This window comes from Danio aesculapii, chromosome 19, assembly GCF_903798145.1.
Source record: "Danio aesculapii chromosome 19, fDanAes4.1, whole genome shotgun sequence".
Classification (NCBI taxonomy): domain Eukaryota; kingdom Metazoa; phylum Chordata; class Actinopteri; order Cypriniformes; family Danionidae; genus Danio; species Danio aesculapii.
Genome location: NC_079453.1, coordinates 13268585 through 13296324, shown reverse-complemented (window position 1 = coordinate 13296324; position 27740 = coordinate 13268585). Strand labels below are relative to the sequence as shown.

General features: G+C 34.8%; 2 protein-coding genes across 2 annotated transcripts in view; both read left to right on the top strand.

Moving 5' to 3' along the window:
* Positions 1-13759, top strand: part of si:dkey-240h12.4 (death-associated protein kinase 2) — a 56187-nt gene extending 42428 nt beyond the window's left edge. Inside the window, exons 9-12 of the mRNA XM_056480519.1 lie at positions 3797-3842; positions 3952-4041; positions 4672-4758; positions 7316-13759. Coding sequence (XP_056336494.1) covers positions 3797-3842; positions 3952-4041; positions 4672-4758; positions 7316-7396 — 304 coding nt within the window. The 3' untranslated portion in view covers positions 7397-13759. The remainder of the gene's footprint in view (positions 1-3796; positions 3843-3951; positions 4042-4671; positions 4759-7315) is intronic.
* A 2381-nt stretch (positions 13760-16140) lies between these two features.
* arhgef1a (Rho guanine nucleotide exchange factor (GEF) 1a) overlaps positions 16141-27740 on the top strand; it is a 132455-nt gene continuing 120855 nt past the window's right edge. The window contains exon 1 of the mRNA XM_056479338.1: positions 16141-16359. The gene's annotated coding sequence lies outside the window, so the exon portion shown is untranslated. The remainder of the gene's footprint in view (positions 16360-27740) is intronic.

Here is a 27740-nt window from a genome sequence, read left to right as displayed (position 1 = left end):
GTGAAAAACTACTGTCACAGACGTCTATAAGCAAAAAAATCTATAAACCACGCAGACCAGATGATTTGCTGCTCGGACGAGTGCTATGGAGATCTTACAGTGCATCTGTGTTTTCATAGCCAAAGTGTGAAGATGTATTTCAGACTGAAAGAGAAAGTTGTTCTGTTACAGAAGCATGCATTAGATTATTTTTACCCTCTCCTTTTTCAACTTAGTTTATGCATATTTTAATGATTTGCTTAATATTATTGAATATTTAAAAATGTTCAAGATTATCTCTTCTTAAGTGTATCACACTGACACTTATACTAATTATTTATACAAGTAATATTAATTATTCACCTTCATAATCATGTCCAAATCAACTCCTGTCCCTATCTTACTGTATAATTAGTAATATTATAATCAGGTTATTGTTTTTATGCCGGTGGCCAGTCCCCTGTAGCAGAGGGCCTATTGACCACCTCTGTACACACTGCTCTCTGGTTTAGGAAAGGCTTTCCTCTCCACACAAGCCATCTCAGTCCCAGTGAAAGAGTTTTTTCATCAGCAGGGGACATTGTAAATGTGTAAAGACCTCAGCTTATGCCAGAAAACATAGAATTGCTGATATTTCTTTTTAAAATGTAAAATCCCAGCACAGTCACAGTTTTAGTTTGTTTATATTAATGATTCTGCTTTAGCTTGTATTATTCTTTTTTTGGATTTTGTTTTTAAAATAGCAATTTGGTTTTGGCAGAAAATATATTATGCAAAAATATTATGCAGCATTTAAGAAAAAGATGAAATTTTAAATTTAAATTTGTTTCAAATAATTTTGTTTAAAAATCGTGCCTGAATCTTGAGATTAGTATCATGAATCCTGTCAAATTGTGAGTCAGGTGAATCGTTACATCCCTAGCGATGACCAACAGCCAATGAGAGAGCAGGATACATGACAGCTGAGAGTTTGAGGAGTTATAGACCACAATATCAGCATAAATAAGCTTTACAATAACATACAGAAACAAAGAAGCCTTTGCTTGATCAGCCGCAGCAGCAGCATATTGCAAAATTATTTATTGAGCTCCGCCTATATTTTTTCTCTCTTTGCACAACTCCTTGTTCCCCTGCAGCTCCCCTTACATCCTCCATAATCTTTTTTTTTTGTTTGCTGTAAATCATCATTTAGTGGACGTATCATTTGAATGGCAGATTATTGAAAATATTTATTGTAGGGTACCATTTCCAGTCTTGCACGTGATCTTGAGTGATCTTTTCGTATGTGTTTGTGAGCTAGAATTGTCGTCGATTATTTTGTAGTCATGCAGTCAGTGTGTATCCTTCTGTCACTGATCCATCATGCAGTATAAGCACAGCAGCAATTGAACACTACCCTCTAGATCAGAGATGCCCAAACTAGGGCCCGTGGGCCAAAGTTGGTCCTTGGTATCCTTTAATTTGGCCCGCCATCTCATCTTAAAAGGGTAATTTTTTTTGGTAGTTTGTTTTTATTGTTGAGATACAAAAATGCAAATGGAAATTAAATGTTTCAATTGAAGGTAAATTAATTAAAAAAATACACTGTGACATGCAGATAGAAGACCATGCAGAAGACATTGGTAGAGGCAGGTGCATTGTCTTCATTGTGTTAAAAGGGGATTATGTTTTTATTCTAATAAGTTCATTATAAAATGTAAAAAAAAAATTCTATTGCATTATTTAATATAATTACATATAATTAGGTCTATTTATTTATTAATAATATGAAATAAATTTAGAAATTACCCCTATAAACTTTAATATATATATATATATATATATATATATATATATAAATATATATATATATATATATATATATATATATATATATATATATATATATATATATATATATATATATATATATATATATATATATATATATATATATATATATATTTCTGCCTGTTCAACCTACTTATGTAACCTACTTATGTTTACAATGCAGTTTGGTATATTTACCTTCGGCTCCCAGCCCTCAATCTAATTTGGTTTTTGGCCCTTCATAACAAAAATTTTGGGCACCCCTGATCTAGATAGTCATGCAGTGTGAAAGCAACAGTGATTTGACGATTATGAAAATCATGCAATGTGAACTCGGCCTTAAAAATGACCTATTATACCTTTTTAGATGAAATCCTAAACCATTTTTACACTATAATACTGCACTTTGTTATTTAATTTAATAAACCTAAAAACGTTAATACCATGACTTATTGGTGTATATTTCTTTCTAACATTTTTTATTGAAATTATGAAACAGTTAGTGCCAACAAAGTAGTAGTTCAGTGTGTCACATATAGCACTGAGGTGCTCATGGTGATCCAAGTTCAATTCCAGGCTTGAGGTCCTTTGCTGATTCTTCCCCTCTCTGCTCCCCATGCTTTCCTGTCTCCCTTTCCACTGTCATATCCCAATAAAGGTTAAAAACCCCTAATATATATTTTTAAAAATAATTATTATAAAACACAAAAGAGTTCTGAGTATTTTTACCAGCCATTACAGTCAAATTTGCTGCATACATTCAATGTTCCTTTCAGGCAAATCATGCCTTAAAATGCCTCCCGGGCAGTTGGCTTAGGCATTCTGTCTGAATGGAGAAACATCAAATTCTCCAGAACTGTTTGCCAAGCTTACGATTACATTACATATTTGAAATCACTAATAAAATCAAGCAACAATCGTCTCATACATTTTGTTTCTAAACATTTCAACAAATCAAACAAAATTTGCGTTTTTTTAGGCAGCTAATGTGTATGCACACTCAAAAGTAACGAGATCACGACACCAACCTCATTTATGGGCGTTACACATAATCATCCTATAGATAATGCTTCCTAAGATCGTGTTGGTCTTCTGAAGTAATTCACAACTTGGTCTTGATGGTGAATCTCCATCTGTCATGTGATGTGTGTTTGACGTACCTCGCGTTCGTTTCATACAGACTACAAAACAAAAAAAGCTTTTTTTTAGGTGCACTTGGTTCATTTAAAAGTAGAGATTTTAAGGTGTAATTGAACATATTTCTTAAGTTTGTAATGCAAGTATTTGCTGAGATTCATAAGAAGTGTCATAGAAGCACATGTCTGGTCTGGGTCCCTCTCCCGGAGAAACGTCAGTCTATAGCGATCGAAGAAGAGTTGTACAAGCACATGTCTTGTCCAAGTCCCTATGTTTCAGTTTCCGCCACTTATTCCCGTGGCTTTGAATATGGATAGCCTCTGTTGCCGAGCAACTTCCTGCTAACAAAAACAATGTTTTTATAGCAATACCATAACCTTACTTCAGACATGTCTTTCAAAATAACATATTCAGTGCATTGAAAAAGCTCTCCTGCCTGGTGGACAAAGCAATTGCAACTCGTTCACATTTATAGGCTTTATTACCAAAAAGATAATATTTTTCTCGGTAGTGACTTCATAAAAAAGGATGACAGACATTCAAAAGCATAAATATCTCTGTAGAAGAGGGTTAGGTTTAGGGTAAGGTCTTTCTAATAGTTATACAATTCTAGTTCCAGTGTTAATACTGTAAATTCCAAATTTTGAATGAAAGTAAAAAGGCACTTTTTTCATGCATCTATTTAAATCCAAATGAGTATCTCATCAATCAATCTGTTTATCTGTCTACCATCAAAAACTTAAAGAATCTCTCAGGTTGTGTCAGATCATTATTTCTAATTCAAGTTGCTCTTTTAAATGTTAACAGCTTTGTGAAACTATTTGCCTGTTGGAGTTAAATATTGTTATTCTACTTCTTTGCCTTTGTTTAGTGAAAGAATGACAGCAGAAGAGTGTCTCATTCACCCCTGGATTAAGGTGAGATGACCTTTCCTCTTTTTATATCCTTACAGTAGTATTTTGTCGTATGACTATAGAACACTTATGACTGTAACAGTTTTTCACATCTGTTTCTTTGTTCTTGCAGCCTCTCAATAGAACTCAGATAGCGAAGAGGAACCGCTCCTCCATCAACATGAAGAACTTTAAGAAGTTCAACGCCAGGAGGAAATGGAAGGTCTGTGTTTGTTTTTTAGACACCACCGCTGTGGGTTTTGTCATCATGGTCATTGAAACTCGCTATTGGCTGAAGGGTGTAACTTGCAACACCCACAAACCAGCTTTTTTCGTTACTATTTGTGTGTCTTTCTTTGTCGTTCCTGTCTTTCAGTCTCTCTCAATCAACCTGTCCATAGATTGTACTAATGATCTTGTGCTTTTGCATCATCCTTTTTATCTATTTATTTGACAAAGATGTTTTACATAATGAAATCATATAGACTTTTTTTAATCATCATGAAGTCTCCTAAAGAGATTTTTACATAAAATGTATTATTCATCTTCCTGCTGTTTCACATGCTTTTGTAATCAGTCACACAAGAGGCTTCAGAAAAGCAACATAAAAATGACTGAACTGTTTCTTTAAGAGTCCAAACAAGTTGCTAATGTTACCCTTAGCTTAGTTGACTCAGATGACTCACTGCTCTAACCAACAGCAGCCAGAAGAGTAAAGTGAGACATCTGCTGTCCAGTCTTTGTGTCGATCTGTCATGATGCACCATTTTTGCTCTTTTTATGTCTGAATAGACTGCAATGTTTATTAAATCTGTATTTTTTATTATTATTATTATTTATTTCCTGCCTGTAGATGTCCTTTAACATGGTTTCGGCTTGTAACCGGTTTTGTCGACTGCAGATACTGTGTAAAGCTCGTGGTCCAGAGCAACAAGAACTGGTAAGAGTGCAAAATTTATAGTTCATTCATTCAATTTCCATAGGCTTAGTGCCTTATTTATCAGGGGTCGCCACAGTGCAATGAATCGCCACCTATTCCAGCATATGTTTTACGCAGCGGATGCCTTTTCAGCTGCAACCCAGTACTGGGAAAAAAAGCATGTTAATAGTTTTATTTGTAAAAAAATGTCAAAACACTTAAACAGTAGAAAGGAGAACGTGTTTAAAAGAATAAGAAACTGCTTGTATTCGAATAAGTAGTTTCTGATCATTTATTTAAATTTCAAGCAATTAAGCAAGAAAAAAAAATTATTATTATTAATTATTATTATTGTTTAGGATGTTTGTACTGTGACAAGCACACTGACCTTTGATTGTAATTCATCAAAAGAATTTTAAATATCTTTTGATATTTTCTTGTATCTTGTCTGGATATAATAAAAAAATTTTTACTTATTTTTTACTGTAAAGAGTTTTAGTTTTATATGTTATTTCACATAATTACCTAATATACTTTAAAGAAATAAAAACATATAATTTGCATAAATGAAGGACAAAACAATAAACACAACAATTAAGTTCTGTATAGATCAATCACATTTTTTATTCAAGATTTATTTCAGTTTGATTGAGAAATTACTAGAGCGCTGGGATCTTTGGGATCTTTTTTGTTACTATATAATACTTTTATTTATTAAAGGTACATTTGCATGAGTGTGTGAGAATGAGGCCCTGTTAACACTATTACATTTTCATTTTAAAATGGCGTTTTAGAATGAAAACGATCCACGTCCACACTGGCGTTTCAGCTATCGTTTTTCCGTTCACACTATACTGCTGAAAACGCACATCACGTGACCACACACACACACTGGCATGCACTGCAGCATATGGCGCGTCTGAGCTCCAGGCAGTCAGCGGGTGCTTTGAGCTCATCTACCCATATAAGAGCTGTGCATGTCAGACTGTTCATGAAGGATCTACCTCTGGATCTAATCTCACTATATTAGTTAAACGTGATATTTAATTTATCATGTCTCTATCTAACGACATATTCCCCGACTTTGGTCTTTTGAATCCATTACTTGTTCTCAGGTAACGTGTTTTGGCTGAGTGCAAAGATAAGTTAATATATTAATTAATGTAACCGTGCACACTGATTTTGCAAATTTGACTGATTGCTTGCATTTTTTTCCTATCATGTATAAACTTATTGTACATTATACATATTTAATGGCCATTGCTAATAATTAAAGCTGATGTGTGTTTCGTATTTTCAATGAAAATGAAAGGAGTCAGTTCTGTTACATGCTCTGTTTTGTTATAAATATCCATACACTGAAGATGACGCTCATATAAATATGCAGATACACAACGCCTCAACATTTTTGGTGTCTTTTAAGTTGCTTATATCAAAATGAAAATAGGCAGTTTCTTATATCATGCTTTCATTTTATTGTTAAGATCAGGGCCTGGGTGATGTGAATGAGGTTATAAAGAGCACTGTTCCCTTTGAAGACTTCACTCTCCTGGAGAAATGTCAGTCTATAGCGATCGAAAAAGAGTCGTAGAACTACATGTCTGGTCCGGGTCCCTCTCCCCGAGAAACATCAGTCTATAGCGATCGAAGAAGAGTCGTAAAAGCACATGTCTGGTCCAAGTCCCTCTCTTGGAGAAACGTCAGTCTATAGCAATCGATGATTGGCTTCTGTACTAGTAGACGGGGCTTTATTCACCATTTTGACCGTTACACTTTTTCCCATTGTAAGAACTTACAAGGAGAGGATGCAGGACTGAACTTTGTGTAGGCTACTTAATATTGAGGTAAAAACCCCAATCAGATAGCCGAATGTCTGCTGCCCCACCTCCTTTTTCAGATGTCTCCATTTTAAACCCATCCACACTAACATGAAGCATTAGCATTTTAGAATGAAAACTGTCTCTTCAGCATTTTCAAAAAGCTCAGTTTTCAGTGCTCGAAAACTCCGGCGTAGTGTGGACGGATGGCATAACCGTAGCAATACGTATATGTTTTAAAACTAAAATGTATTAGTGTAAACAGGGCCTGAGAGTGTGTATGGGTGTTTCCCAGCATGGTGCTGGGTTGTGGCTGGAATGGTATCCGCTGCATAAAACACATGCCAGAGTAGTTGGCGGATCATTCCGCTGTGGCAACCCCTGATAAATCAGGGACTAAGCCGAAGGAAAATAAATTAATGAAGGTACATTTATTTTTTTTTAAAAAGACAATAAAAATTTCAAAGCGCTGTTCCTTTTAAAGTTTCTAGACAGTAAATGCAATAAAAAATTTATATAGTTTACCCATTTCATCACCATTTACTGGCTCTCAACTGGTTCTAAACCTTTATAAATGTCTTTCTTCTGTTGAACACAAACTAAAAAAAATTTCCTCTACATTTTAAAAAAATATCTTCTTTTGTGTTCAACAGAAGAACAAGTGGAGGATGAGTAAATGTCGACAGAATATTAATTTTTGTGTGAAATAACCCTTTAACTGTAATACATAACTGAACATTTCTTCACTTTCTTCCATCCAGAGAGACTGTGAGAGTGATCAGGAGGACACGAGCACAAAACCAGCATCTCTGTTACGCAGGCGGCTCAGTAGCAGCTCATAATTGTGACCTCTAGAGGGAGTCAGAAACACAAGCATCTCCATGTGAGGATAAGGCAGCAGCAGCGCTCATTCAACCCAACAGGGGGAGACCGGCCCATCCACAGGCCAAAAACACAAGCGATTGCTCATATCCAGTTACAGCGGATGAGGTGATCTGAAGGAGGAACGGGGATCATTGTGGCTTTCAATTCTAATATGCAAGCATGTTCATAGTGTTCTACCTCTGACAGACTGAGTGTGACACCTCTACCTGAAGTGCTGTTGACAGAATGGTCGGCTCTTGTGAAGGATGTACCTACAAACATTAAGTTCTCCTGTTTTTAGCTGTGGATTTATTTTTAGTGGGATTACAACTTTAGTTTAGGGGTGCACTTATATATTTATGCCATATACAGTTTTATTATAAAATGTATGCAAGATTATTAGAAATAATTAGCCCTCCGGTGAAATTTGTATTCTTTTTTCAAATATTTCCCAAGTGATGTTTAATAGAGCAAGGAAATCGTATGGTGTTTCCTATTATATTTTAATTTTCTTTTGGCTGCAATACAAAATATATATAGTAATATAATTTTTAGAGGATCCGGCCGATGGTTGAACCTAGAATCCAGGAGGAACAATGCGGTTTTCGTCCAGGCCGTGGCACACTGGACCAGCTCTATACCCTCACCAGGGTGCTCGAGGGTTCATGGGAGTATGCCCAACCAGTCCACATGTGTTTTGTGGACTTGTAGAAGGCATTCGACCATGTCCCTCGTGGCATTCTGTGGAGGGTGCTCTGGGAGTATGGGGTCAAAGGCGCTTTGTTAAGGGCTGTCTCGTCCCTGTATGAAAGAGTAGGAGTTTGGTTTGCATTGCCGGCAATAAGTCAAACTTGTTTCCAGTGCATGTTGGACTCCGGCAGGGCTGCCCCTTGTCAACAATTATGTTCATAGTTTTTATGGACAGGATTTTAAAGCACAGCCTTGTTGGCTTCATCGAACATGGACCTTCAGCATGCACTGGGGCACTTTGCTGTCAAGTGTGACGTGGCTGGGATGAGAATCAGCACCTCCAAGTCCGAGGCCATAGTGCTCCACTGGGAAAAGGGTGGTTTGCCATCTCCAGGTTGGAGAAAAGTCCTTACCCCTTACCCCTGGGTGAAGGAGTTCAAGTATCTTGGGGTTTTGGCTTGTTCCACCAGAAGGAGGCCTCGGGGAAGACCCAGGACACGCTGGAGGGACTATGTCTCTAGGCTGGCCTGGGTATGCCTCGGGATCCCCCTGGAGGAGCTGGAGGAAGTGTCTGGGGAGAGGGACAGGAGTAGTCTCCTTAGACTGCTGCCCCCACGACCCGGCCCTGGAAAAGCAGTTGAAAATGATATGACATGACATGACATATTGTTAGCTACATTTTTCTGATTGGCTACATAAAAAGCCATGGTTGTCCAATGACTTAAATACTTAAAATAACTAGTACAATATTATGTACTGTCATCATGGCAAAGACAAAAAAATATTAATTAGAATTTAGTTAATAAAACTTTTATGTTTAAAAATGTGTTGGGAAAAAATATCCGTTAAACAGCACTTGCAAAAATAAATGAAACTGAATGAATGTTTCACAGGAGGAGTAAAAATTTTGCATAGATAGATAGATAGATAGATAGATAGATAGATAGATAGATAGATAGATAGATAGATAGATAGATAGATAGATAGATAGATAGATAGATAGATAGATAGATAGATAGATAGATAGATAGATAGATAGATAGATAGATAGATAGATAGATAGATAGATAGATAGTGCATTTCAACAAAAGTAAAAAATATATACCTTTAGTTATGCTCAAAGACAATGGCCTGTTTACACCTGGCTACACTCTCAGAAATAAAGGTACAAAATCTGTCACTGGGGCAATAGTATCTGGATGCAGCCTTTATGATGCATCTCTCAGCGATGCAATGTCAAACATGACAGATTTTGTACCTTTATTTCTGAGTGTGTACTATTTAGCAACTTTCAGTAGAAAGTTAACTCATATCCTGATATCAGACATACAAATCATTTATATACAGATGAAGTCAGAATTATTAGGCCCCCTTTGAATTTTTTTTCTTTTTTAAATATTTCCTAAATGATGTTTAACAGAGCAATGAATTTTTCACAGTATGTCTGATAATATTTTTTCTTTTGGAGAAAGTCTTATTTTTTTTATTTCGACTAGAATAAAAGCAGTTTTTATTTTTTTAACACCATTTTAAGGTCAATATTATTAGCCTCTTTAAGCTATTTTTTTTTCGATAGTCTACAGAACAAACCATCGTTATACAATAACTTTCCTAATTACCTTAACCTGCCTAGTTAACCTAATTAACCTAGCTAAGCCTTTAAATGTCACTTTAAGCTGTTTAGAAGTGTCTTGAAAAATATCTAGTAAAATATTATTTACTGTCATCATGGCAAAGATAAAATAAATCAGTTATTAGAAATGAGTTATTAAAACTATTATGTTTAGAAATGTGTTGAAAAAAAAAATCTTCTCTCCGTTAAACAGAAATTGGGGAAAAAAATAAACAGGGGGCTAATAATTCTGACTTTAACTGTACATAGGTCTAAACTTTACTTTTGAATCTTGAACCTCGTCAAGCACAGTGGATGGTAGACTGATGAGTGAGTTTATACACTACAAATGCCATGTGGTCATATATGCGTTTCTGACTACCTCTGTAATGTGGTTTAAAATGATTGAATAATAAAACATTTCATATTTCACTCATGAATGAATTGAATTGGATCCTAAAGGAGCAGCACCCAAAGATTTACTCACCATTTACTGACACTCTAGTGTTTGTAACTGAATTTCTTTCTTCCGTTAAAACCAAAACAAGATACTCAGAAGAATGTTGAATAGAAAAGCATTCATTGAAAATGCCAGTTTTTTTTCCAACGTTCTTTAGTATACCTTCCTTTGTGTTTAACAGAAGAAAACTTAAAGGTGAGGAAATGATAACAGAATTTAAATTTTTGGGTGAACTATTTCTTATAAACCAGGTGTAAATGGGTTAAAACCAAAATTTAAGAAAGATCTTTTGGCTAAGTGTCTTAAAGGGGTAGGTAGTTCACCCCAAAATTAAAACTGTCATTATTTGTTCACCCTCATGTCATTCCAAACCTATTAGAAATCTGTTCATCTTCCAATCACAAATGAAAATATTCACATGGATTAACATTTAAGCAATGTTTGGCTAATGTTTACAGCAATCTTTTGGCCACAGAAGCAGAAACATGCTTGCTTTATTCCAGAACCAATAAGGTTTGTTTGAGCTTCTACAAAAACCAATAAGGTTTGTGTTTGTACGTCAGGCAAGTATGGTTAAACTTCTGTTTATATTTGCTGATAAATATGTAAATGTGTATAAAAGTCTGCTTATGTAAATCATAGATATGTTTTGAACCTGTATGGCCAACTCAATTCATATTTAGTTTTTTAATTTAGGAACATTATAAAGAATCTTTTAGTAGGATGACCAGATTTAAGGTCTATTGTCCCTGACTGGAGTCAAGGCACAGTATGTAAGATTTTTACAATTGAATTATCCAAAAACCACCAGAACATTGTTATATATATTTGCTGTGTGTGTTGCGGGAGGAGTGGGGCACATAACGGATGATGATTGGCATGTGTGTAGGAGTGGGACAACCACATAACTGATGATGATTGGCTAAAAATGCAGGTGACAGGCAGATGGAGCCACTTCTTTAAAGAAACTAAAACTTAAAAATGTTAGCAATGTTCTGACATGGAGAAATAATCAATATTCGCAAAACCAGTCAATCGTGTTAGCATATTTTAATTAAGTACTTTGCAATCACATTTCCAAATCATCAGCTTGCTGTGAATGAAGCCGGGATCCGGCCATACATCAGCAGTGAGAGAAAACGCATTATTTATTTTTTGACTTTTTATGGCCAGTTGTTGTAAACAAAAAATTCAAAACCATCTATTATGCTTTATTATTCCACTATAGAAATGTTTATATTTACAATAAAACAATACATTTGATAAATTGTCCCACAGCAACAATTAAATTGTATATTATTAGTGTAAAATGTTTGATAATAATCATTTATTTACCCAGCAGGTACACAACATCATAATATGTTAATATTGGGTTAGATTTAGGTCATGACGTCAGCTGACCAAAATCCAATGTCTAGCTAGCGTCTAAGGACAACGTTATTTTGACGTCCAATAACAATGTCAAATTACGTTGATATTTGGTTGATTTTAGGTTGTGTTGGAAAGCGACCAAAATCCAACGTCTGATAGATGTCATGGTGGTAACGTCAACACAACGTCAAGGTGTAACATGATTAGACGTTGATATTTGGTTGATTTTAGCATGTGTTGGAAAGTGACCAAAATCCAACATCTGATAGATGTCATGGTGGTAACGTTTACACAACATCAAGGTGTAAAATGATTAGACGTTGATATTTGGTTGATTTTAGGTTGGACATTGGACATTGATGTTGGGTTCTGACATCAAACCGATTTTCATTTCCAAACAAAATCCAATGTCACCACAACGTTGGGATACATTCAGTTACAACGTCAATATGACGTCATGTTGACGTCCTGTGCCCGCAGGGTAATTTAGCGTCCATTTTATAAGACAAATAGTAATTTGTTGGACACTTTTCTTTTAAAAGTAACTCAATAGTTATTTTCCCTGGTACTTAGTTACTTTTATAATGGTGAGTCCTATAGGATGCAACAAAGACCACAACTCCCATGATTCCACACTAAAGGCTGATTTATACTTCTACGCCGTGTCATAGGCATGACCCATGGCGCCTGCCTTGTGCATAGCCGTGCATTTATAGTTCTGCATGCTGTTTGTGTTGCTTTGCAATAACGCTTCTGAAACGCTAGCTGGCATTAGGTTATGTTATGTTCCTCTGTGTCGAGTTTCTTCGTGAGTATTTTGTTTTTTCTGAGTGCTAGAAGTAGCTAAAACTTGCTCATTCAGAGGTGGGACGTGAAACAACATCATCAAAATATGCCTGTTTGTTTGCTCCCTCTAGTGGTGAAAATTACATACTGTGTCTTTAATTTAAAAAATTACCATTTTTAAAACTTATAGAATAATCATAAGTGATATTTTAATTTGATTTTGAACATTGAAATAGAAAATTTACCCGTTTTTACAATAATTTTAGGTGACAGATATTGAGTGATTAAAAACCTCTTAGACTCGATTAGAAAAAAAAGTCATTTTTGTTATGAAGATGAACAATTGTCGGATATGTTTGGAAGTACATGAAGGTGAGTTAATGATAAAGTAAATTCAAACTATGATCTACTTTTAACCAATATTTTTTCTATTAGAGACCCAACCATATTCATATTGTTATTGGTGGATTCATCCAGTTGCCTTTCATTAGTTTGACTCAACTGTAGTTCAAATTTTGTGCAATATTTTGTGTTTAATATCTAGTCAGGCATCTTCAGTACGGTCATCTCCGGGCAATGATGGTTGCTGTTATAAATTGCGTTTGACGTGTAAAGCAGTTAACTGCTTTACAACTTCTCGACTTTACTCTGTCATGTTTGAGCAACAGAGATTTCACGTGAAGAGCCGCTTTATATGTACTTGAATGGTGTCACGCAGTGTTGAGCAAACTTATAAAATGCTGCTTGAATTATTCTAGACACTAAATATTGCCTTTACTGTCAAACTATATTAAGTTAACTGTTGAAAGTGCTGAACATATTTAATGTAAAAAAATATACCAACAACATTTTTTTTCCCTAAACAATATCGGTCTTCCTTGTAGGTTTAAAGTCTTCCATTATCCAGACATTACAACATTTTACCTTCTTACACTGTTGCCTATATTCAATTTGTAATGTGAATACCGCACAAATTCTATATTGTTGTCATGATATATTTTGTATACTATATTAAACTATAGACTTGCAAGAATGTTACCGTGTTTTCTGTTATGTAACTTTTGGCTGGGTTGTAATTCGCTAACATCACAATTTAATGTATCACATGTGTCAACAGATAACTGGTTTATTTATGTTTTTGAATAGAGCATGTCAGATTAGTGAGTGTGTTTTTATCTGAATGAGGCGACGTTCTCGCTGTATCAGATTTTATTATGCAGTATTTGTGTGTCCCATTTGCTTGTGTGTTTGCAAATGTTTAATAATTTTTGTGTGTGTGTGTTATTTGATGCTGTTGTCTTTTAAAAATGTCATTTGGTAATTCGCTGCATGCGGTTTTTATACTTTGTGTGATGTCAGGTATGTCTTGGTTTACTTTATTCTGCTTGGTGTAAATAAAAAGCAGTTTGTCCTTTAATTAAATCGTGACTGGTTCATTTTCTTTTAGTACAACTTGGCAACAAATTCTAAAATATGTTATAGATTAGTTATGTTTAATTTAAAAAAATTATCACCAATATCAATTTAATAACCAATATAACAATCGCTTTACAGTATAATATACAGTTGAAAGCAAAAAATTAGCCCTCCTGTGAAATTTGTTTAACTCCAGTTTAATTATTTTTTAAGTATTTTAAATTACATTTTATGTCTTCTGGAGAAAGTCACATTGTATTTAGTTTAGCCTTGAATAAAAGCTGTTTGTTTATTTATTTATTTATTTATTTTTAGGGTCAGTATTATTATTCCCCTAGAACTGTTGTCCAATGACTTGACTAATTAACTTTCCTAGTTAACTTAATTAACCAGGCTCATTCTGAAAATGTACCTCTATATACATTTCTGGAGAGTGCCAAATACGTCCCAGGAGCAATTTTTGTTTTCCCGAATCTACCAGAGGCCGCTGTGTACGCTTTTTCAGATCTTAAATTTCTCTTGTGAGTGCCATTCGCGCCTGCTTTTCTCACATAAATCCATCAGAGGCCACTGTCGGCTAACTAACTGACTGACCAATCGACTGACCTACCCTTCTCCTTCCATAAACCCAACCAATAGTCTTTTCAAAAGCACTGATTGACCCAGCCACCCACTTCCCTAAACCCAACCGACAGTGTTTTCAAAAGCAATCCAGAAAAAGAAAAGCCCTTGCCTGATTTTTACTGTTTTTTCAGATTTTACCACATTCTCACCCTGTTATTTACTGGCTTATTTTATTTTTTGATTACTGTTTTTGTCTTACCTGCTTTCTGGAATCGTTCTTTGCCAGACTCGAAGCCTATCGTCATGGTCAACTCCTCTCTGTGTTTCAAAATCCGTCGACATACATGGCTAGCTACTGGACTAACAGCTGGAAAGCCATGTACACGAAGGTAAGCGGTCAGCTGGTAAGCGTGAAAAGGAATGGCGTCATACCGCCGAGTACCGTTTGTTTTAAAAATTAAATGCAGCCATGCGTAATTCTGGCTACATATTTCGGGATGTCCAGAAATGTATATAGGGCTACATTTTCAGAATGAGTAATGTCTTTAAATTGCACCAAGCTTTTATACTTTCATATACTTTCAATAGGCTAAATAAATCAATTATCATATATTATCATTATTATAAGTTTTTTTATTTAAAAATTAATTAGTAATAAAAATCTCTCTATTATCTCTAAATTCAAGGTTAGAAATTTAACTAAATTGTTAATAACAAAAAAGGGTAAGTCATGGTAAAATGTTAAAAAATAATAATTATAAAATGTATTGGAAATTTCTAAAATGAATGTATTTTATGTAGTTATGCTCAGGGACATAGCTAACATTTCAAAAGTGTGGCGGACAGCTGAATGAGATCCAAAAGTTTATGTTCATATAATTACAGTATGAATCACCTCTTTCTAAATGGTCTGTCTCTAAAAGTGAGAGGGACATATCCCCCCGCCCCACTGGTTGCAACATCCCTGGTTATGCTCATCTCCAAAAATCAAGCTGTTTCTATTAGTGAGTAGTTTTTTTTAAATCCATCCCCAAGACAATGAATTCATTGGTTTATGAGTGTAGATACTCTGAAAACCCTGTTTGTTGATTTAACCAATAAGTAAGGTAGGCCTAAGCGGCCACTTAAGACCCTATGAAGTCTGGGGGACCACAATAAACACCTAGAAGGTTCTATAAATTACATATAATGACATTTTCTATCATATTTTGTAGGATATGGGTCTTATAAATGCAAACGTACCTTAATTAGTACATATGTGTCCCCCTCACCCCAATCATGGATCAGTCCAGCAGTCAAATCAGATAAAAATGTTGTTTTAAAATCCAAATCGTTTATTTATTATTTTTAGTTGTGAACTCATTTTTAGTAAACAAATCTTTTAAAATGTAGAGATTGGGTTAAGATAAAAATATAGAAAGCAAGACTGGGTGATATAAGAAAAAGACAGATACATAAAGACAATCACGAAGAGTGCATATTACTGTTGGACTTCTGGGTCCCATGGCTCGAATTGCTTAGGGCCCCCAAATCACTAAACAGTGTGACAGTGTGTGGTGACCAATTATTAGATAAACAGTCTGTATTAATCATATTTTTATAAGCATTTTCCTTCACTCTCTCTCTCTCTCTCTCTCTCTCTCTCTCTCTCTCTCTCTCAACGCGCAGTCATAAAGCGTGTTTTGAGAATGATATGATATGGCCATAAATGCAGTCCCACTTCAGAACACCTGGACCTGCGATGTCGTCACTGATGTGGGCGTGGCCACGCTTCTGGTCAGAGGCTGCGGGAGCGAGCACTGTGTATTTCCCGGCGAACGAGCCGCGATGATGGACTTTACCGGAGTTTGTCTGGAAATGTCATGATTTAAAACTTCCCGGAGAACATCTGGTGTGCGCCGCTTTGATGAAATATACACAACAAGAATATTTGAAAGGCTTTTGAAGAGAAAGCAAACACCGAGGAGCGTCCGTGTGGAGTTACAACTTTAATAGAAAGACACATAAGGATAGAAAAAACAGAACATCATCACAGCGGGCAGGTAAGTTACTCAAAGTTATAACGAACGTTGTTTTTGTAACAGGAAAACTTAGTTTGGGATAGTTCAAACGATCAAAATGAGGAGAAAGAATGATAATAACATTAGGATACATATTTTAACAAGTTCAAACTTACTTTTCCTTGACCGATAAAAAGGAAATACGAAAAAGTGTATAATTATTTGTGTTGTTGGCAGAGAAACAAACATGTTGTTTAGTCATTCCATATGTGTTAAACACTTAATTGTGTGTGTGCATGTGTGCGCGAAACACGTTCTGTATTATTCCTTTAGCGGACAATGACAGCAGTTAAGAGCGAAGAAAAGGATTAGGAGAAGGAAGTGCTTTTTGGATGTTGAGAACGTGTAATTGAGTGTGAGAGAGAAAGCTCTTTGTGTCTGGCCCTATAACTATAATCTCCAGGGGCCCCTGTGCTACCTGAGACCTTCGTGAGGACCTGCTGGTTTCCTTGCCTATGGAGTTCTGTTTAAAAACATGACTTCATAGAGAGAGAGAGAGAGAGAGAGAGAGAGAGAAGAGGCTTGGAGAATGAGCATAGAGGATTGAACCAGGGAAAGCAGAGGTTAGGGGTGAAACAGACACAGAAAAGATCATGCACTAAGCAGGATAAGCAGCTTTTTTAGCTGCGGAAATGGGAAAGTGGATGATGAGTGTGTGACATATAAAAGAAACAAACATGCACTGTAAAAAAATCCTGGGTTCCACATAATCGATTTGTGTTGGGACAACATAAAGGAATTAAGTTAACTTGTTAGTTTTTACAAAGTTATGTGGATTGAACATAAGACAATTAAGTTGTCTAAAAAAACCTCAAGAATTGTGTTGCTTCAGCTCATTTTAAATAAGTGGTTTGAACAAACAGCAAACATAGTTTTTTGAGTGTTTCTGGATAGTGTTGTAAATAGGCATGGGCTGGAATAAGATTCTGATGGTATGAAAACCATAAAAATGTCTCGGTTTGACGGTATTGTGATTGCTACTCTAAAATATGTCCTTTTTAAATGTCTGGGTAAAAAACTAAAAGAAAATTCCCTTTTGAACATAATATATTTTATTTTGAGAAACTTTTAAAATATTGTGGAGCAGTAAACATGGAAAGCTAAATAATTCAAATCAATCATTGACTTCTGCTGTCTTCATTAGTTTCAAAAACACAGATTTATTTACAATTTAAAATGTCATATTTTGATATCTTTTTTGCTGAAAGTACTGTTGTCCTAAAAACAAAAACAATAAAATCATAATTAAAAAAATCTTGCATATACTATACGGTAAAGCAGAACATTTTGGCGGTTTTAAAACCTTGGCTGTTCCAAACCGTGGTATACCTTGAAAATGGTTATCGTCCCATGCGTACAAAATTATATTTATATTTTATATTTATTTAAATTTGCTTTAGTTTATTAATGTCATCATCATTATAATCATCATCATCAACATCATTATGTATATATTATTGTTTACATTAATTAGAAACATGAAGAAATGCAAAATTATTTATGCAGCTTGTTCAAACTACTTAAAATCAAGTAAGAATCAGCACATTTCTTGAGTTTTTTGGGGACAACTTAATTGTTTTATGTTCAATCTACTTAAACTCAACAAATAAGTTAATTTAATGGATTTGTGTTGGGACAACATAAAATAAATGACCTTTGCTGTCACTGTGGTGAGACGCACAGTAAAAGTGTATTTATCTTATTTGATTTAATTATTTATTATTATTATTGCATTGTTATTTTATTTATGTAATTTTTACTGTTGTTATTTTCTGTATATTTGCTTTTTATTTATGGAGTTTATATCATTTAACTGTATTTACTAGATTTATGATAGCAACATCTAATTACAGTAACTGTTGGGGAGGGGAGGGGAAAGAGGGTGTTAAAAAGATCTTAAAATTTGTAAACTGATGGTACTGTTAAATTATTGAAGAAAAAAAATCCAATCATTAAAAAAAAGAAAATGACTTTTGCTGCTTGTTCAAACTATTTATTTAAAATGAGTTAAAACAACACAATTCTTAAGTTTTTTTTGGGGGGGACAACATAATTGTTTTATGTTCAGTCCACTTAAAATTTGTAAAAACAGTTAAGTAAACTTAATTTATTTGTGTTGGAACAACATGAAGACATTCTGTGGAAACCAGCATTTTTACAGGGTAAATAACAAATAAATGACATAAGGAGATGAGAAATGGGAAAACTTTTAACAAGAGTCAGCGAATGAATGTGTGTGGCCTGAATCTCAAGTGTGTTAACACAGCAGTTGTTGTCAACAACGTCATTGCGTGTGTGTGTTGAGGGGGTTGAGTACCGTAGAAGTCAGCATGTCATAAACAAGGTATCTCTCATTCTTTCATGCTGCAAATATGATGGGAATGCTTTCCTGGAACTGATTTAAAGTTGCAGTTTCATTTGGCTAATTTCTCAGGAACGGTCGATCTGATTGCGATTAATGATTTCTGTTGATGGAACTTCTTAAAGTGACTTTGTTTCACTGATAAACGTGTCCTTGCATTTGATCTTTTGACCTTTCTTGGCCTGAAGACTTTACAGTGATTCCTGAGATAATTTGAATGTGGTGTTCTGTATATTTGAGAACCGACAGTTCTTTTTATCGGTTTATCTTAGGCTGATCAAAGTTCACTGTAACAAGAAAACCTCTCAACTTTGACTAACACAGATCTAGTCGTTAGTTAGCATTCAGCATGTACTGTATTACTCAGAACCCCCTCTGAGACTGCATGTGGCCTCCTTCACAGCGAATAAGAAAAGGAAGAGGAGATAAATAGAGTCGGGGGTGAGGAAGGGAAGGGGGTGGAGGGCATGTTTATGTTTATGGTCATTTGGTTACTGACAGCAGCACAAGGGGCAGAATGGAGACATCTTTGGAGAGGTGGAAAAAGGACATAAAGGCCTCGTTTACACTAAATGAATAAGGTGATATTTCTGAAGCACATCACTCTCTGGGGAAGTTGTCATAGGCTGTACATTTATTCTATTTTATTTTATGTATTTTATTATATTTAACAGGGACGATGCTCATTAATCAAGTAAAACTTTAAATAAGCCAGAGTTAGCCACAATGGCTAATTTTTGTCTGTTGCCCCCTGCCAGATTAAAAAAAAAGACAACCTAAAATCAAAACCCCATGCAATATAAAAAAAAATTATTAGCATTTCAATAAAAAACAAGAGAAAAGAATTACACTTGATGATTCAACTTGATTCACTTTTTAGTTCTTTAACTTGCATTTAAATGTTAAATAATTTGTAATACTCCTTAATTGAATAGGAAGCGTATTCCAAAATGGCTGGCTTTAACTGAGAAGACTGACCATGCAAATGTTGCACATCTAGACTGCACAGCACAGTCTCCTCTAGTAATAGATCACGCTGTTCTGTCATTATTATTATTCTGTGTCACAAACTCACATAATTGAGGTGGAGCATGTAATTAAGTGTAATAATAACCAATGTAATAACAAAGTTATGTATTGTAGTTGAAATTATTAGTCCGTGTTAAATTTGTTTATTTCCTGTTTAATTATTTTTAATAATTTTATATGATATTTTTTGGAGAAAGTCATTTCATTTAGTTTCACTAGAATAAAATCAGTTTTATTTATTTATTTAATTACTTTTTAAAAATAATTTGTTGTTAATATTAGTAGCCCCCTTAAGATTTTTTTTCTCTATTGGCTACAGATCAAACAAAATTTTTTTTTTCATACTTCATATGTATATATAACAAATCATGTAGTACAACCATTACAAACATATTTTCTTTAAAAAATTATTAATAAATAAATATAAACATTTATAAACATATAAATAACATAAAACATCCAACAGGAAAGAAATGGAAGGTAAATACCCAGGCTCATTCTGATTACATACACCTATATACATTTATGGAGAGAGCAAAATACATCCCAGGAGCTACGTTTTCTTTTTTGCAGTTTTCACGAATCCACCAGAGGCCGCTGTGTACATTTTTATTAGCACCTGCTGTTCTCACGTGAATCCACCAGAGGCTACTGTCGACTGACTGCCTGACTGCCTGACTGACTGACCAACCAACCGATCCCCCCACCCCACCCTCCCCTTTCCTAAACCCAATCAATTAGTATATTAAAAATCATACAAAAAGCCGTCCACATGCAGATAAGGCATCATAGCGCCCCGTAGTGTTCGTTTTAAAGATGAAATGCAGCCAAATGTACTTCTGGCTACATAATATGTGATCTTCAGAAATGTTTATAGGGCTACGTTTTTTTTAGAATGAGTCTATGTTGTAGATACTTCAGAAAAGAACCCAAAATGATTTCAAAGGGGTTTGGGGATCTCCTGACATTGAACAGGATTTTCTCAGGTGTGCAGTAGAGTGAACTGCAGTTTTTGATAGCATTTCCGTAACTTTTATATAGAGGAAAAACTATAGACTTATAATTATGTCAAATTTGCCATTATTGCATTAGAAATGCTGACACAGCAGCAGTAACAGCAGCTTTTCTGTCTTTCAGTGCCTAGATTATAAATATCCATAAAATTACAATTGAAAAAAAAAAATTACTAGATTTGTAATATTATCTTTATATGAATTGTATTATATTATTTATTATACGTTTCCAGCAGTTATGTTTTTACAGTCTGTGAAAAGAGTCTATTGCTGATATTAATATGATATTAAATAGGAATATTTTAAGAAGAGTAACATAAATATACTTAACCTCTCTTTTTTGCAAATCAGAGAAAAACAAACTTAGAATGGCAAGATGTAAAAAAAACGTGTTGTTTTTTCCAATTTACTTTAAGAAACAATTAACAATATAAGACTGCAACAACTTTGGAACTTTGAGCATTAGAAAAAAAGGAAATTACAGAAAGGACGTTACATTATGCAGATTTTTAAAGAAACAAATGTAGTAAAAAACAATAAATAAAAAAAATAAAATTCAAATGAATAAAAAAACAGAGGGAAATTATATAAGGTTATATATTGTATTGAAGTATTTCAAGCTAGAGAAAATATGAAGTATTTTCGACTTTTATAGTATTTTTTTTATGACCATTAAAGATAAAATATAGGAATTTAGTCAATTAGAAAAATAGCCAGTGCTGGAGTCTTCTAAAAATGTAAAAAAAATATAAGGTGGTCGGATGGCTTATTTAAAAAAAAAAAAAGTCTGCTTTACAGCTTTTTTATCAAACATGCAACATTCGTGTGTAGGAGACAAATTTCAAATATATTATTTTCCCTCAAATTTAAAAGTAAATTATTATTAGTGCTTAATACATTTTTCTTTGAATAAAGTTCTTTTGTTTGTTTGCATTTTACCTTATAGCAAAAGATCAAATATAAAACAACATAAAGTGCTTTCAACACTAGCATTATTGTAAAATAACACTGTTTGTTCCACACAATCAATTTGTGTTGGGACAACATGAAGGAATGAAGTTAACTCATTAGTTTTTACCAACCCAGGCTCATTCTGAATACGTATCGCTATATACATTTCTGGAGAGCACCAAATACGTCCCAGTAGGTTTTTGTTTTTTCGAATCCACCAGAGGCCGCTGTGTAGGCTTTTTGAGATCTGAAATTTCTCTTGCGAGTGCAATTCGCACCTGCTGTTATCGCATAAATCCACCAGAGGCCGCTATCAACTGACTGACTGACTGACTGACTGACTGACCAATTGACTGACCCACTCTCCTCCTTCCCTAAATCCAACCAATAGTGTTTTCAAAAGCATTGATTGACCCGCCCACCCTTTCCCTAAACCAAACCGACAGTTTTAAAAAGAAATCCAGAAAAAGAAAAGCGCTCACCTGATTTTTTACCATATTCTCGCTCTGTCATTTACGTGATTGTTCACAGGTGTTCTTAATGTGTGTCTCTCGTTACATTAAAAACTATATGGCAATTAAACATTTTATTTACCAGTTCCTGAAATCCTCCAGTTTTTGCACAAGCTACTAACAGCATCAAAATCAAGACTCAGTTTCATCTTTCCACTATGACAACTGTTATCAAAGTCAATCTGAAAATAAATAAATAAATAAATATTATGAATGCAAGTTAAATCAGGATCATGATAATTTGATTGTTCTTAAAGATTCTTTTAAAAATCTGTATATGAAGTGCTGCATTTTACTTCACTGGAAATAAAATAAGCCTCCAACTACATCCCAATGCCTCATGGATACCTAAATGGATATGTATTTTGTAAAGTTGGAAAAGGTTAGATGGGCAAACTAATTTCTTTAAAAAGTGGCAATGTTTTATAACTTAACATCTTGTCTTACTTTTAATAGATGCACTCTCCATCCTTTTAGCTTCTTTATTTCAAAGTAATTTAATTTTTGTTGGCTTTTACAATTATTATCTTATATGGTTTAATTGTAAATATTTACTTTCATCATCGGCAACCTGAACGTTTGATTGTTGAATGACTGCATTCAGTCGGTTATAATTTCTTGTAAACTTTTATTACTCGCTTCCCTTTTTCTTTTCCCTTATTATTATTATTTTAGTTATTTTATTCCTTTTCTATTATTTTTTACTTCTTTTTTGTAAAAAAACAACAATAACAAAGATAACAATATGTAACAATTTGTATTGCAATAGTGTTTCTTTTCGCAATAAAAAATTTGAACATCTGAAAAAAAAAAAAAAAAATTATGTGATTGTTTTATTTTTTGGCTTCAGTTTTTGTCTCAGCCTTTTGGAATCGTTCTTCACCAGACTTGAACCCTGTTGTTGTGGTCAACTCCTCTCTCCATCTTAAGTTCGCTGACATACATGATGAGCTACAGACCCATAGCCAGGGGGGGTTCAGGTGGTTCGAAAGACCCACCCCTGACCGACAAAGGTCCAGAACTCGTCCCATACATGAGCTCATTTGTCCTATTTTGACTGCTACAGTATGCCATCATAAATAGTGAAAATAACCCATCTAAAATGCTTTAAGACTAAGTGGAATCCTCTGTTGGCTGTCACTTCTGTGAGACTTTAGCTAATTAGTTTTGGCTAATGCAAACAATTATTTGCAACATAGGTTCATTTCTGAAAACATACCTCTATATGCATTTCTGAAGATCGCGAATTATGTAGCCAGCTGTGCAAGAAAACATACAATCTGACCTAAGTGAAGCTATCTTTCCAACCCAGGCTCATTCTGAAAACGTAGTCCCGTGGACATTTCTGGAGACTGTGAAATACATCCCGGGAGGTACGTATTTCTGCAGTTTTTGTTTTCGTGAATTAGCGAGAGGGCGCTATGTGCGCTTTTTCGCATCTCGAACGTCTCTCGCGAGCACCGTTCGCGCCCATGCCATTCTCGCGTAAACCCACAAGAGACCACTGTCGAACGACCGTCCGACCGACTGGCTGAATGATTGACTGGGTGACCGGCCAATCGGCCAACCCACCCTCCTCCTTCTTGCCTAAACCCAAGCAGTTTTACCGATTGACCCGCCCGCCCGCTTACTTCCCTAAACCCAACCAACAATTTACAAAAAAAAGTCGTCCAGAAAAAGAAAAGCCCTCCTCAGAATTTTACCACGTTTTCGGATTTTACCACATTCTCAGCCTGTTATGAACTTGTTCACTTTATTTTTTGGATTCTGTTTTTGTCTTACCTGATTTCTGGAACCGCTCTTCCCTGGACTCGAACCCGGGCGTCGTCGTCGTGGACAGCGAGCTAACCGAACAAACTGGTTGCGGCGGGAAAGCCCTCCACACGGAGGTTAGCGGTCAGCCGGCAAGCGCGAAATGGAATGACGTCACACCGCCCCGTATCGTTCGCTTAAAAAACAAAATGCAGCCATACGTACCTCCGGCTACATAATTCACGGTCTCCAGAAACGTCCGCAGGACTACGTTTTCAGAATGAGCCTGGGTTGTATCTTTCCCTGCTGTACTGTTTTTAAGTGGAGAACATTTTACAACTAACTTTTACTCTAAAATTGAATACTAATTTGGCTATTCTTGTTATCCATTAATTTTCAAATGTGCATTTTATGAGAGGCTAGAAAAATCATCAAGATCTTCATTATTAATTAATTATTAATTTATTATTATTATTATTAAATATGTAAAAAAAAATTATTATTCAAATGGCCAAATTCTGACTGAGGAAAGTCGAATGTGCTGGCCAGTTTGTTATTTGCCTAATAAATGACATTAGGCTACAGTTTTTATTTCAAAACTTTAACAGATTCCTAATGTAATTCCTTACGTAATAAATTTGTATGTTAAAGATAAGTATTTATTCATATTTCTTTATTCTAAATCTTTAGGAAATATCTTTGATACATCAAAAATAGTGGTTATGATGACTATCTGACAAGCTAATCCAGCTAAAAGTAGTGCTTAAACTGACACAAAAATTCAGCATTTAAATCTCATAATTAATTTGAAAACAATGCCAAAAGTTCCACTTTTTGAGAAAAAAAGAACCACCCCTTTTACCAGGCTGGCTACAAGCCTGAGCTACTGGACAAACTGGTAACAACGAAAAAGCCGTCCATATGGAGGTAAGCGATCAGCTGATAAGTGCGAAAAGGAACGCCATCATACCATCCCTTAGGATTCGTTTTAAAGACAAAATGCAGCCATACGTACTTCTGGCTGCATAATTTACAATCTCCAGAAACGTATATAAGGCTATGTTTTCAGAATGAGCCTATGTTGGTTTTTACACATTTAAGTAGATTCAACATAAAACAATTAAGTTGTGTCAAAAAACTCACTAATTGTGTTGTTTCAGCTTATTTTAATTAAGCAGTTTGAACAAAAAGTAACCGTTGTTGTTAAAAAAACCTACAGACTGTCAATAAATGACTGTATCACACTTTGATTGGTTGCAAACAGACTCATCAGCTCACATTTCTGCAGTACAATTCAAAAGCTCTGATACAATTCATAGGCTCTAACCTTTGACCATGGCGATTTTACAAGTTTCGTCAATATTTGGCATTAACCCATTTAAGCCTACCTGCAGCTATAGTTGCTGAAGTTCATAGTTGCCATTTTTAATTCAATTCACCTTTATTTGTATAGCGCTTTTACAATGTAGATTGTGTCAAAGCAGCTTCACATTAAAGATCATAGTAAATTGAAATAGTGTAGTTCAGTTTTTAAAGTTTAAGTTCAGTTCAGTTTAGCTCAGTTTATTGTGGTTTAATAATCACTACTGAGAGTCCAAACACTGAAAAGCATATCCATCGATGCGCAGCTCTACAGATCCCGAACCATGCAAGCTAGTGGCGACAGTGGCGAGAAAAAAATTTCACCAATTGGTGAAAGTGAAGAAAAAAAAAAACCTCTAGAGAACCAGGCTCAGGTGGGTACGATAATTTCTCCACTGGCCAAATGTCTTGTGCAGAGCTGCAGTCTAAGCACCGGAGGCTGGAAGCTGGGCCTCAGCGAAGTCTCGTCTGTCCCTGAAGCGTCTAGTCCCTTAGATCGAATCAGTGGTGCTGCATGGTCTAGGGACCTCGGGATGAGTATCTCCAGGTGGACATAGAGAATAAAGAGAATAATTAGTGTAGCTGCTGTTCATAGTGTATATAAACGAGATGCAGAAACCTGTGTGGAGCACATTCATGTATGTTTAATTTATCAATGACATGCAAGCAAACAATCAAAAAGAAGATTTCAAGAAAGAAAGAAAGGAATTGATTTACTTTCTGTCACATGAGGCCTTCGACTTCCCAAATAAAGGCAATTTTCATGTTATTAAAAGTAATTTTTTTGTTAACAAATGTACATAAACATGATCATGAAGGTCTAGGATTCATCCAAATAAAAAAAAATCTTTAAAGAGATCTATAGTGTTTTTGTATACTTTGTCAAAAGTTCAAACTGCAACTATAGTCAGAATCTGGATGCTAATTCAGTTGCTAATTGTGACGATTTAGGTTGAGTCACAAACTGAGCGTAGTGTGTCAGTGATGCACCTGCAGTCACCACTGAATCCACACACACATGCATATGCACATACACACAAACACATGCAGGCAGCAGTCGACCTGTAGTTCACCCTGACTCACTGTACAAATCCTTTCTCTCATTGTCCAGCATGTTTGCTCTTCGGGAGAGGGACCCGGCATTACATGACATCAGTGGATTATGAAAGAAGGGAGGGGCATATCAAAACACTGGCTGTAACAAAATTGCAGGACATAAAGGAAACCTTGGAAAGAAAGTTGTTGACTTTGAGCCACCACAATATAATATTGTGTGATTCATGAAGAGCAACAAACAAAACAAGCTTTTAGAAGCAGGTTTATTAGAGGCAGGTTTACTTTTCATTTAATATTTACTTTACTTTACTTTACTTTACTTTACTTTACTTTACTTTACTTTACTTTACTTTACTTTACTTTACTTTACTTTACTTTACTAAGGCCATTTGACAATAATGCTAATGTTGAAAACACTTTGTTATTTTATATTTGATCTTTTACTATAAAGTAAAAAGACAAACAAACAAAAATGAAAGTAAAATGTATTAATTAGGTACTAATGTTAATGTACTTATAAATTTGAGGGAAAATAATATGTTTGAAATTTGTCTTGATGCATATATTTAATTTAAATTTAAAAATGGTAAAACATGTTTAAAAAAGTTTAAAAACTAAAAACCAGTTGAAAAACTAATACTGTTAAATGATGTTAATAGCACATTCATAAATCTATAAATGTTTTTGGGCATTTTTGTATTATATTTTTAGGTATTTGAAATTTCTGAATTTTCTATCTAAAATCTCCTGTCATATTGGAATTGTAAGCGTCATATTGGAGTGATAGAAACACAATGTCTTTTTTTTTTAATTTCCTGATGTTAAAATAGGATTCAAATCCCTCCCATTTTGAGGCCCACTTGCAACTTGACGTAGGAATGCGATTTTCCCACCCACCGAATTGATTGACAGCCGTGTATTAACATGTCTCCATAGTAATGCATATAATCAGATCCACAAAACAGGACGTGTGCAAAGCAACTGTGATTAAAAGATCTGTTCAGCTCTCTGTGATCAGCAGCACCTCAAGAATGAGTTTTACAAGTTAAAAATGTTTCTAAAGCAGTGCATGTGTGTAATAATGTCAGTAAAATCACTTCATAATTCATCACCACAGCTGCATGTCAGTACAATTATAAAAGAAGATGCTTCAATCCCAAATAATGGACGTTAAATCAGGCTTATTTTGTAAATTATCATAACGCATATCCATACAGCGGTGGATATTAACGTTTATCCTGTCACATTTGCCATTCAAAAACATGCGCGAACTTTAAAACGACTCATGGTTGCAGAAAGGCTTGAATTAACTCCACAGTAAATACA